We start from the raw sequence: 14012 nt of genomic DNA on the forward strand, positions 1-14012 counted from the left end.
ACACTACCGTACTCACTAAAATCATTAAATCAGTCTGTTTCTACAACACAGGGTATAAAAGAACGAGTAAAAAAAGGTTTAAGCATTTATTAAAATGCTATGACAGAAGTATATGGTTGACTGACTAACATGCAAATAAATGATGAACCAGCCGTCTTCAAACACATGGTGATACCTGCTCAGATCACAGCAGACAGACAGCTTCATTTGAACACAATATTTCACCAAGTTTCTTACTTCTTGCCCTCACCATGAGGGAAGACACAAAGCTGCATCCAGATGTTTGTTTGATAACCAAAGAAAGCCTGCATTATCATGCATTCAAGTCTCCTCCTAACAAGTTGATGGAAACAGTGTGACAAAATGCACATGCACTAGCCTCTTGTCAATATCAGCTACAATATACAGCCAGAAGCCAGTTTAATTAAATGCTATCTGTACGCCATAAGAAAAAACAGACACTGCTTGGAATGCACTTTTCAAAAATGTGTAAACAGCACATGCTACAAATTGTTGGGTTCCCATTGTGAAGCAAGCAGCCATACATCATTATTACATTCAATACTAAATTGAGGTGCTCATATGAAGTAATCTAGAAGGTAACAAAAACTGTACAGCTCTTACTACATGGAGCAACTTAGACAAACTTATGTTTTATGGAACTGATCGCTTTACAAACAATGGGTCTGAATCCTATTTAACAAAAAGAATGCAAAAAGTTGTGCTGAATAGTTCAAACATTGTTTGCAGGAGAAAAAAAAATTTAGTGAGTGTGGAGAAATAATGAAGGGATTTCATAGGGTTTAATTTTTGGTCCACTTCTATTCCTGATATATGTGAATGACCTCCCACCTAACATTCATCAAGATGATTTTTTGAGGGTTGTACCAGTGTTGCAATAAATGCGATTGAAGAGAAAGCAACAGAACGAACTGTCAATGATGTTTCTCAAAGTGTTATTAAGTGGTTCTCTGAAAATGAACCCTTCCCGAATTTTGAGAAAACACTATATTCAGTTCTGTACAAAAAAGAGAGTAATATCAACAACTGATATAGCACACGAACCAGGCATCGGTAAACAGGGTAGAATGCTCCAAATTTTTGGGTGTACACACTGACGAGAATTTGAATTGGAAAAAGCATATTACTGAGCTGCTAAAACAATTAAGTTCAACTACTTTTGCTCTTCGTACAATTGCTAGTCCTGGGAAGAAACAAATCAATCTCCTAACATATTTTACATATTTCAACTCAATAATGTCCTATGGAATAATTTTCTGGGGTAACTCATCACTTAGAAAGGAAGTATTGACTGCAAAAAAGTCCTGTTCATCCACAGTCAACACGTAGGTACCTCTTTGAGGAATTAGGCATTTTAACTGCTCTATACACATACAAACACTGTGAACATTAATAAAACAAACTGCAGGGACAGATTCCTGACTAGAAACAGAGGAAAACAGGTCCTATGAACATGTGCCAGGAAAAGCATTGTTGTCGTGATAGATGGTGCTGATGAATGTTCTTCTGACCACATGCCGTGTGTTCCTCACACGTTGCCAGCTATGTGGTTGATGCAGCATACTGTAAGTGGCAGAATGGTCCAGTATTCACATCGGGGACAAGTTGAGATGGTGTTCGTGTGTGACCAAGCAGATGAAAACTGTCAAGAGGCAGAACAGAGTCCTCCAAATCCGATGTATGCACAGTCGAGCACCTCCCTGCACGTCCGTCCGTCTGAAAGGACCCATGATCACACAAACACTCAAAAAGGGCTTGAAATGTTGTGTGATGTGGTTGACATCTATGAGGGTACTTGTTTCAGTATAGCTGTGCTGCCTCTTGACCGTTTCCATCTGCTTGGTCACACACAAACACCATTCTGCTGCTTACAGTAGGCTGCATCAATCACACAGCCTCCAACATAAAAGAAACACATGGCACATGGTCAGAGGAATTTTCATTCATCAGTGGCACCTATCATGGTAATGATGCATTTCTGGACAAATGTCATACGAACTCTTTTTGCTCCATTTGCAGTCAGGAACTCACCCCTGCAGTTCGTCGGTTTTATTAATGTTCATCCTGTGTATTCACTAATGTAATTTGCTACAAATATTCCATCACAATTTGGAAAGAATAATGATGTCCATATCTACAACACTAATGGAAAAAATTTTCTTTATTGCCCTTTATTAAAGCTGCCAGTGGCTCAGAAAGGAGTTCCAAATGCAGCAACAAAATTTGTTGATCTTTTGCCCAATAACATAAGATGTGTGACAGGTAGCAAAGCAAGTTTTAAATCTAACCTATAATCATTTCTTCTGGACAATCCCTCCTATTCTATGGACAAATTATTATTTAAAAATTACTAGCCTGTATTTTTAAAAAAAAAAATCTTAAGTGTAGCTAAATGGGTAGGGATGAAATATAACATGCGGCTGAAATATAACATGCAGCTGAAATATAATACACACATTAACATTAAAACTAATCAAGTATATGCATAAACTGACTTTCTTTTTCATAAAACAACCATTCAAATGATCTACGGAACACACCATTCGCCAACCAACTAACAACTTACCTAATTAACTAACAAATACAAGATCACAGAGCACTTGAGGCAAACATTCCAGGCACTTCACTGTGTACGAAGTAAGACTGACATAAGCATGACAACACTGAAAACTGAGCAACTGTTAGATTTTCTGAAACAATGAAGCACTGTCCAATGTTTTAGTCATAGCGCAAGGTTAGTATACAGGGCAGAATGGCATTAATTATTGAAATTAACTGAACTTTTGTAATTGTCAATGTCACTGAAATTCTCCAGCAGCTGTGTGTAACTTAAGGTGTTATTTCATGTTATTTTGAAGGCTACCAGTTTCAGCTGAAACTGGTAGCCTTCAAAATAAAATAATGTCTTTAAGTTAAACAGCTGTTGGAGAATTTCTTTGACATTGACAATTACTTAATCAGCTGATGTTCACTGTCCATGATGGACCAGCAGAGAGAACTTTTGTGATGTCACATTGTGGGCTAGGTGTGAGATGTTACTTAGGGGTCAATGTTGGTGTTGGTAGATCAGGAAGATGGAGCATTCTCATCATCTTTGTTCCAAACAGCAGCTGCATAGAGATTCATATTATGACTGTCACATCAGTTGGGTAGCTATTGCCGATTGCATGGCACCTGCTGTAAAAATTAGGACCAATGTTGTATGACCAATGTTTTTTAGCACCATCAGATCCCACTTACATTAGCTAAGCTGTGAATGAAAGTGTTGCTTGTCAGAGCTTCCTCTCAAATTTCATTGTATCTTAGCACACAGCTAGAAGATGACTGACACACAGTTGTATTTAGAGGCCAGAGTAGAGAGTGTCTTGGCTTTAGTGACAATCTTTTGAAGGAGTAATGATTATCAGGAAAAAGTCAACTACCAGAGTTGATCTGACACAAGAGGAACTTAAACTGAGTATTTTGAGATAAGAAACCAATTGTCAGAAATGAATATTTCAGGCAGTAGGGTGTCTGAACTGAACAATGTGTCTGAAGCACATGCTTGTAAATCACTTATGTTTCAGTACAGCTGCCTGCTACAGTGATATTGTTAGTGTTGCCTTGAAAAACAATATAAAATTGTCTTTGCTACATTCAAGTTGGAGTTTACTGCTGTTATCATTTCATTACTTGTTGCTAGCATTATTTGTTACAAAAACTTGCAGACATGTATTTCACAACAAGTGTCATCCTAATTACCAGATTTTTATCTTTGTTGAAAGAAACTTATGAGAGACTGGGTTGTTCAGCCCACAAAGAGCTGAGCAATGTTCTCAGCACATAATTGTTTGCACAGTTGAATTTGAAGTGATCGCATTGGATCATAGGGAAGAAGACCTATCAATATGCACACCATCAATTTGCCCATAAAATGCATACTTCAAAGAATACTTTCTGGAGCATACTTGTGGAGCAGCAATTACACGCCATCATAAAAAAATGTGCAAAGGTGTGCTGAAAAGTAATGTCTCAGAATTTTTTTTGTGAAAACTCCTGAAGCTTTTTAAATAAAATAATGTTATTAACATTTTACATCTTTATTCTCCACGTCTACACATTTGCAGCCCTCTGCCACTAAAAGGCTCCGAACTGTATCATGTAACATGGTGGTGTGTAATGTAACTATGTCGATGTGTGAGAGACCCTCATAAAACTGAAACCACAAATTCAAAGAGTTCAACCACACGTGGAGCACCCTCTCCTTCAGCATGACAATGCCAGACCACACACGAGTGCTGCGACATTTGCAACAATCCAACGTCTCAGGTTCACTATCATCTATTGTCCACCATATGGTCTCAGTTTGAACCATCCAATTTTCATCTGTTTCCAAAACTTAAAGAACGACTTTAGGACTACACTTTGATGGTGATGAAGTGGTGCAAGCAGAGGTGAGGTTGTGTCTCTGTAAACAAGGTCAAACATCCTAAGGTAATGGTATCAACAAACTGCTCTCTCATTGGGAGAAATGAGTTTGTTGCCGGGGTGACTTACATTGAGAAATAAATACGTACACATGAAGAATAAAGATGCAGAATGATAATAATTTTCGCTTAATTTAAAAAGTTTTAAGAGAGTTATCCTATAAATAATTCATTGGCATTACTTTTCACCAAGGCCTAATGTGTAAACAATGGAGCTTTGACTCAGAGTTCAGTTCAAGATTGATGATGTCACTCAGAACAGTTGCTTTGAATTTTTCTTTCTATGAAGTGTAATTTATTTCAGTAACAAACTAAACAGTTGGGTTAAGTGAGCCTACTGATACCAGATGTTTGCGTCATCCCATGACAAAATGATGATGTGTCGTGTGATCTCGTACAAGTGCAAACAGGAAGAGAACAGCACACGAGCAATTTTTTTTCTTTTTCTTCTGTATTATTTTTTTGCAATATAAGTCCTCAATGTGTCTGATTTACAGACTCTCCATAAATTAAATAAAATTAATGCTGGTGATGTTAAGTCACAAAACTGAAAAAACTTCAATGCCTATAATATTTTATTTTGTAGATGTCTTGGTAAATTTCCATTTCATGCTGGCATTTCAACTGCTGCTCCTATACTATCCACAGGTAATTGCAAAGAATGGTCACTCAAGTCTCAATCAATTTTAAAATCGTTTTGATGCTGACACAGATTTATAAAATGAAGTTTAATTTAATATTGGTTCGCACAGCTATTGCTGCAACAGTGGATTTTTGCAACACCTGAATACATTTCCTTGATGAAATTTATCATAGGTTTAGAGTTTTGTACACTATACAGACACTATGTTCTGTGCTTTCAGATACAAAATAAGGACATTTAACTAATTTTTCACCTGCAGTGCAAGAGTCATACGTCCAATTGTACCCTTGGCAATGAAGGTGGCATTTGTCCACTTCTGAAGCATGTCAGGTGAATACACTGCCATCTTCATTGCACCTTGTTATAGGAACTATATTTCTGTTATGTTCACACCAGTGTGTTCCTGTTTTCTGGTGGTAATGTAGTGTGCTTTTTATATAGTAAATACTTTATAATGGTTTAAAGAAAATAACTGTCAAATAGAAAAGAGGTCTAAATAAATGCAGCCTGAATACAAAAATAAATCCAGTCTGAATCTCAATAGGAAAAGCTGTCTTTATTTAATACATTTATGGCTATGAAGAAGAAGTATTCTTACGCTTTGTCACGGATAATAAAACAATATTTACACTCAAGTCAGTTGGTACTGTGGCTGTGTTTAAGTCAGATGATTCTTTAAGTGTCTTATAATATTCTGATTTAGAACTTGCAACGTAAGAGTGTGGAATAGTTTTTTCTAATTTATACGAAAGGCCCTCAACGAAGTCAGCGATGTTTGCAAGAACACTTTATCAATTGTGCTCCGTCAACTGAAATCCACTGATTAAGTTCAATGATGTAATCTTCATCACAGTTTTCAATTTTTGCTTGTAAGAAACTTATTGCATCCCCAGGGGACATCACCTTCTGTGCCAGACAGGAAGGCTCGAGTGCTTTGAGGGAGCCAGGGCTATGCCACTGGTAGTGTAACTACAAGCACAATCACCCGTGGCAGATTGGCTCCAGTGCAGGAGTCAGATGAAGTGTGGCCTACACCATAGGGTAGTGGTGAAGGGGAGGAGACCCAGTTGTCAGGGAGCTAACCTCAAACCTCAAAATTAAAGCATAGCCCTTCAGATTGGGGGTTGAGTGCATTGTTGATACCCTTGCCTTGTAAAAAGCCTACCACCGTGTACAGTTTAATACGGAATGACAGACTGTCTTAATGAAGACATACTGCACCGAGGAACAGGAATATGGATACATCGATGCTTAAATTTTAAACACGGAATATGCGTACACTACTGCAGATACAAACTATAAACAGCATCGCTGAAAGGACACTGAGATATGGAATGGGAATTATTGTATTCCAGGAACTCAGGTGGACAGGAAATGGTGACATACACGAGTAGAAATTCTCGCTGTAGCACTCGGGAAAAGATGAAAAAACAAAGGAATACCAAAGTTAAAGGCAGTAAGTACCTGTTTCTCAAGGGGAAAAATCTACAAAGGGACAGGAAAAAATGTAGCAAACCAACAGACTATATACTGGTATCGAAGAGACGGGCACACGACACGGAAATTGTGTGCACTTTCTGAGGAGATAATTCCGATTCTGACTGTTACCTAGTAGGAGCAAAAATGAGGCAGAAACTTGCTATGACTACTAAAGGAAATGGTACCCAAGTAAAGAAATGGAATAAAGAAGAACTGTAATATAGGTCTACTGTCGAAGTAGCACCATCTTTTCCTCGTACGATTGTCGGACAATGGTGCAAGGTCGGTATGTTTATTTCTGGATTTGGCACGATTAATTTAAGGGGTGACCAGATAACCTTTCTGTCACCAGCCCGTTACCACCGGGATGGAATGTGTGTATGCCAACTGTCTGTTTTGTGTGTTATTCAAGTTAAAGAGAGCAGAAATGTTATAAATATTTGCAAATAGTGTAACATATGTGGGACTTCGAAACTGGCTGGGAATTCATCTGGTGGGATGTGGAAAGCTGCCTACAAACCACATCCAGGCTGGTTGGCACACCACCCTCCTGTTAATCCTCTGGACAGATTCGATCCAGAGCTGGCACATCTCCCCATCCCAGAAGTGGCTAAGAAAGGCTAGAGCACTAGCGAAGGAATAAAAGCAGAAAAATTTACGAGAAAATTAAAGAAGGAACTTGAAAACATACTCCAAAAGTAACAGCAAGTGAGGACAAAGGGAGAAATTTGCTGACAGATAAACTAGATGTAATGCATACAGGGAGAGAATACTTCGAGGGAATTTTGGAGGACAACCCTACTGAGAGTGAGCAGCTACTCTACAGAACAGAGGATCCAACGATAGAAGAGCACACATTACAGAAAGTACAAGAGGTAGTACAATGCTTAAAAAATTACCAAGTACCAGGAACTGACAGAAAAACTGCCGAACTGTTAAAAATGTGGGAACTGGTCTCCACAAGCAAATCCACAAACTTAAGAAAATAAGTCTCATTATTCAAATTATTGACAAATTACACCACGGATTGTAACCTATAAAATTCTCTTTAGTCTTACCTACAATAGGTTAGCTTTATATGCAGAAGAGATTCTGGGTTAATATCAATGCAGATTTCGGTCTAAAAGTTAAACAACAGCTCAGATATTTGTGCCAAGCCAAATACACGAAAAGGCATACGCGCATAATACTGTATTTATCTTCATAACTTCTATGTAGACTTCAAGCGGGCCTCCGATAGTCCCGACAGGGTAGAAATGCTAAGCAATTTGTTACTGCTTAATATGCCGTCTAAGTATGTTTCACTCACTTGGGCAACACTGGCTAGCTCCAAAGCTGCAGTGAGACAGGATTTAGCATTAGTAAAGGAGTGAGACAATGAAGTGCCCTCTTCAGAATGCTGGTCAGTCAGTCGTCTGGAAGCTTCAAGTGGTGGTCACACAAGCAACAAAGTCAATGCCGATGGTGCAGCAATTATTAGTAGAAGAAGAGTTTCATTAGAGAGAACAATATGTGAATGAAAGAAGGACACAACCTAAGGGGCTTGTTATCAAGTGAAGACTACAGGAATTTCACCAGGAAGGAAAATAATAACTTAAACTATCAGCAGCAGGCCTCAATTCTGGACATGTACATAACTTTGACTTTCTAGGAGCTAATATTAACAAAGTATTTCTTTCTCCACTTGGAATCTGCACGATGACAGCAACCTGTGAAGGAGACTGCACATCGGTTAGTGGCCTGGCAGCTCATGTAGTCATTGTGAGGACAGTTGCAGGTAACCAATAAAAGGGGAAAATTACAGGTTGCTTTAATTGCTCAAACTGAAATTTTTTGCCTTGCTCACATAGGTTAGTTTTAATTACTGTGAACAAATCTGCAGCAGATTGTTGACCACCATTTCCTGGATACACAGAACACCTTCAGATTGTGCTTAGTGAGTTTAAATTCAGGGCTACAAAATGCACCATCTACGGTAGTTTAGTTACCGATCACTTAAAATCGGTTACCAATGGAGCATCTCACGTTTCCGTCGTACTTCGTGGCAGCTGCTTCCAAAATTGCTCCGTATTACATGTAAGTAACAGCACTTGTTAAGTGATCTGCAATGTTTGTTTGTCACCACTAACCGAGCTGTAGCCCACAGCAGATGTGAAAACACTGCAGTGAAAAGTGACAAATATCAACTAGCAAGTGATTTTAATCTCACTATAAGCAGCAACATGTGCTTCCACACACCTAAGAAATTATTGGCTTCCAGGTTGCTAAACAGACAGCTGAAACTGCAAGTATAGAGGGTCACGTACCAGCACGATTGGATTGACTGTGACCGACGGATGTGACATGTCAACAACGGTGAGTACTGACGAGTGGAAGCTCGAGATACTTGAATGTACGGTTCTCGGCCACATCTATGGGGAAGTTTCTGGATATCTAGAACAAATGCCAAGTCAGATCACCTCACACAGGGAGGTGACGTTGTAAGATCGATAAAAAGTAGGAGAATAGTCCGGCCCGGGCATGTCCTTAGGATGCATACTGGAAGGATGACTAAAAAGGTTTTTGAATGAAGGCCAACTGGAAGAAGACAGCAGTGGATAAACAAAGTGAAAGAAGATATTAAATACCTCAAAGTCACAGGGTGGAGAACCAAACTGGAGAGAGAGAGAGAGAGAGAGAGAGAGAGAGAGAGAGAGAGAGAGAGAGAGAGAGAGAGAGAGAGAGCAGAATAGAGAAAGCTCGTTTAAGAGGCCAAGACCCACACACAATTTTAATGCCGTGAGGAGGAGAAGGAGAAGGTGGAGATGGAGAAGTTAGGAGTAGGAGTAGAAAAAGAAAGAAAACTCATTACATTTTCTTTTGGAGAGCATTACAGTTCCGTATTATACATGTGCATGTTGAGTTTTAACAGTGTAACATATTTTGACATCTTCTAATAATTTCCGGGTATGCAGCCGGATCCCGTCGACATTCTGCCACGATATTTCGGCCCAGAGACGTCCGGCCATCATCAGATGAGTACACAACTAGTTGTGTACTCACCTGATGATGGCCGGACGTCTCTGGGCCGAAATATCGTGGCAGAATGTCGACGGGATCCGGCTGCATACCCGGAAATTATTAGAATAATTTCCGGGTATGCAGCCGGATCCCGTCGACATTCTGCCACGATATTTCGGCCCAGAGACGTCCGGCCATCATCAGATGAGTACACAACTAGTTGTGTACTCACCTGATGATGGCCGGACGTCTCTGGGCCGAAATATCGTGGCAGAATGTCGACGGGATCCGGCTGCATACCCGGAAATTATTAGAAGAAGAAATACGCCGGGAAAATTTCAGAAGTCATATTTTGACATTTTCACAGTTTTCTTCAATTGGGGCTATGTTAATTAGCAAACTTACATTCACAGGAATGGTGGAGACTCATAAACTAGCATGCAAAACTTAAGGACAAAAGTAACTTTTGCATGATGTGTCAATGCCAAGTAACATAGCACAATGAAACTTGGAACACATATGGAAAGTACTGCTAAAGTATAGCACAGAAGGTAACTGACACTTTTATTCAAAGTCAGTAATTACACTGAAGTCTTCGAGATTTATGATGACCCCCTGCACATTACATAAGGTGGGACATGGTTCTTAATAGTGTATGTGATCATCAGTGACAGAATGCACGATTTGCAACATGTTCCCATGCTGGTAAGGAGTTTGGTAAGGAGTTTTCGTAGTAGGGTGTTCCAATCATCCACCAGTGCAGTTGACAACTGCTGAATGCTCATTGCTGCACATGGTCGTGCTGCACGGAATTTAAGTCACAGTAACTGGTAAGCTAGTCCATTCGCCAAATATCCTCTCATTCCAAGAGCTGCTCCGTCTATGCCGCTTGATGCAGCCATGCATTGTCATCCGACAATGAAAGAAGCACATGAGGAAGGAGTACAGTGTCACAATAACATTGACCGGTGAGTGTAGCATGTTCAAAGATTTGAAGGTCAGAACACACAAGCAACATTACGCCTCTCCATACCGTAATACTTGGACCACCAAATCAATTGTGTTTGACAAAGTTACTGGGTCCATTACATATTCTCATACGGCGAGTAGTGGGAACACGTGATGCATCCAGGAACATTATCGAACATAATCATTTTGGTGGTCCACGCATAATGTGTGGAGAGGCATAATGTTGTGTGGGTGTACTGACCTCCAAATCTTTGAACATGATACAATCATCTGTCAATGCTACTGTGACACTGTACTCCTTCCCCGTGTGCATCTTTTCAGGGGACCATCTGGCCCTGATTTAATTTTTATCGATGACAATATGTGACTGCACTGAAATGCACAGGTGCAGGCATCCTCGGAACTAGATATCTGCCAAATAGGCTGGCCTGCCCAATTTAAATCCCATTGAGCACGTGTGTGACGCGTTGGAGACCTGTACTGCAGAATGCTCACATGCACGAACGATCATGAAGCAGTTGTCAACTGCACCAGAGGAGGAAAGAAATACCCTGCCACAAGAATTTCTTCCTTACCAACCTTGTGGGCTGCACAGGAGCATGTTGTTGAGCATGCATTACCACCTGTGGTGATCACACATCCTGTTAAGAACCATGTCCCACTTTCTGTATTGTCCAAGAGACCATCATAAGAAATCAGGGACAAGTAGTGTAATTATTTTTATGTTCATCTCTCAGTGCACTTATTTCAGTTACTTTCTGTACTATATTGTTTCAGTTCTTGTATGTATGGTCCAAGTTTCATTGAGCTATGATACATGGTAGTGACACATCATGCGGAAGTTACTTTTGTTCTCAGGTTTTGCACACTAGTGTACTAAGTAGCTACCGTTAGTGCCAACTAAAATGCATGTTTTTGGGCCGGGTTAATTAAAGGAATATACTTTACTTCAGGATATTCACTTTTAAATTAGAATAAAGTTCATGAACATTACTTAAATTAACTTTTTAGTTCATATTATCCCTGCCTCCTGCTCCTCCTTTGTGCACTCCACACCTTTATACCTGGTAAAACTCTAGACTGTTCATCACTTTGACAAAAATTTGTAACTAAGTTACTTCAAGTTTTGGCTTTGTTCCTATTTTCAGGCTGGGTTCTTCTAAGAAACACTTTTATTTAAATAAAATACTGTACTTACTGCACTGAGTAATCAGAGATTTGGAATGTATTTCAAATTTCTTGCCATGACCAGTAGAGCGAAGTAGGGATACTTTGCTAGTGAAGGTGTTTCTTCTTTATAGTTTGATGCACATTGTTCCTTTTGTTATCACCCAGTAAATCCACATTAGCAACTTTTTCTTCAACAGTATTTTCAAGCACAATATCGTTTTCTGGCACTTCAATGACTAAACCACTTTTTCCTTTTCTTTTTATATTTAGCCCTAATTCGGAAGTTTCACTTTTGCATACCCTTCTGTACAGTTATTGACATTAATAACAACATTGAAAGTATTTTAAAAATTGAAAAAAAAAGATGTTTACTGATGTTTGAACAAATACAGATTGTGTGAGAATCTCATAAAAAATACCTAAAATATGTAATGTGGGGGGAAAACTCACAAAGGAACAAAAGTTCCTCCTTTATTTTATTTTTCCTGTGATAGCCTATACTTTGAGCATTAATTTGGAAAAACAGATTCTTGGTATTGTACCTTTCCAGTTAGGTGATATTTAGTGTAATGCTGAACTACGTTTCTTAATAAATAAAACACAAAAATATAAGAATACCTTTTTTGTTAACTGCATTGGTAGGCTTATTTGATGGCTTTCGGTAAATCTGCTTACAATCCTTACACTTCAGAGTACATAACCAACAAATTTCACACAGATTGGATGATAAATGAAACAAGTTTTAATTTATTTTCAGAAAACTAGTAAGAGTAATTTTGTGCAATCACAGCGTTAAATAGGTAGAAACTTCCAACTCTCGAATGCTATTTAAAATTGGAGATTTCAAAAAATTTGGTATGGTGACTTATTTATGTATGGAGAACAAATAAGTCAAGTTTTGTCCCAATATGAAAGGGTGGGTGAGAAAAAAGCTTTTTTTTTTTTTTTTTTTTTTTCTGGGCTGACGTGGAAAAGCCCATACTAAAATATAACATAAACTCAAATAGATCTTTTTAACTAGTGGTAGAGGCAAAAGTAAAGGTGAACGTTACATTAATCAAAACATAGAACTCAAATAATTTTCAACTACATTAGCACTGCAGCTACATAGTGAAAAAGGCACGTGCCAAACAGGAAAATTCTGAGGATGTGCAGCTCATTTAAAAGAGTGTCACTAAGAAAGTCAAGTGTGACCACCTATCACTTAGACTACTGTTTGATTTTGTGGGATCCTTAGCATGCCCGTATAGATAAATCCCAAAAACAAACGCATGTTTTCTCATCCAGTGTAGGAATATTAACAGATAAAGGATTCTGGTGAGAATACAACTAACATGCAATGTTTCACATGGAAAACTGCTCTTAAAATAATGAATCACTTCAGTGAATTACCAATGAATTTGTGTCTTCCTTTAAAATCTGTATTTTAATGGTTGAAATGTGGAACAGTGTGAAAAATAATGAGAGGGCTTGTAGTCACAGTCTCTCCAGAATGCCCATTCTAAGACAACTGTTGCTCTCAATTATCTTGCCTGCTCTTCACATGCAGAAGAAAGGAAAAAATGTGTGTGTATGAAATCCTCTATCTAGTCTGAATGACTATTTAATGAATAGCTGCAGTCATCTTGTACAATTATACTCACACACATATATCCTTTGGATGAATTTCACAAACAATTAAGAAGAACTGGGAAGCTTTCTTACTCATACCTTTCCTACTCCGAACCATTCACAATGCATGCATGTTGTATAACTTGAACATAACCATGTATCTCCATACTTGTGATGTCACTACCACTACCACAATTTAGAGAAAAAGTGTATGTTGCATATATTAATTCACATCTAATAATGAAATAGCTGATGCTACTGAAACAACTCACCTATAGCAACATATGGGTCCATTTCTTTCTGATATTCGGGACATTGATAGTTTGAACAACCAACGACCTTGTTCTTGCACTTTGTCCCAAACAAAATGTGCCAATTTATCTCGGTCAGGTACTGTAGGAGGTGTATGGCAATGAGCTACAGCCATTTCCCCCACAGTGCGAATGCGTGTGACAGCCGATACACGCACAGTAAAGTTTGTATTTGGGGGAACGTTGTTATCAAAACGAGTAGTAAACACTTTCCCATCAACAGTACGAACACGCCGTTTCCAATCAAGTGTTTCAATAACACCATTTTCATTCTTAAACATTGCTGTGCCTTCAATGGAAACCTAAAGAACAAAAATGTCATTGTCACATATCATGAAACAG

General features: G+C 38.7%; 1 protein-coding gene across 1 annotated transcript in view; it reads right to left on the reverse strand.

Annotated features, from left to right (window-relative positions):
- LOC126469681 (tyrosine-protein phosphatase 69D) overlaps positions 1-14012 on the reverse strand; it is a 400445-nt gene that overhangs the window by 189903 nt on the left and 196530 nt on the right. The window contains exon 11 of the mRNA XM_050096833.1: positions 13632-13972. Within this exon, the coding sequence (XP_049952790.1) occupies positions 13632-13972 (341 nt within the window). The remainder of the gene's footprint in view (positions 1-13631; positions 13973-14012) is intronic.

This window comes from Schistocerca serialis, chromosome 3 (genome assembly GCF_023864345.2).
Source record: "Schistocerca serialis cubense isolate TAMUIC-IGC-003099 chromosome 3, iqSchSeri2.2, whole genome shotgun sequence".
NCBI lineage: Eukaryota > Metazoa > Arthropoda > Insecta > Orthoptera > Acrididae > Schistocerca > Schistocerca serialis.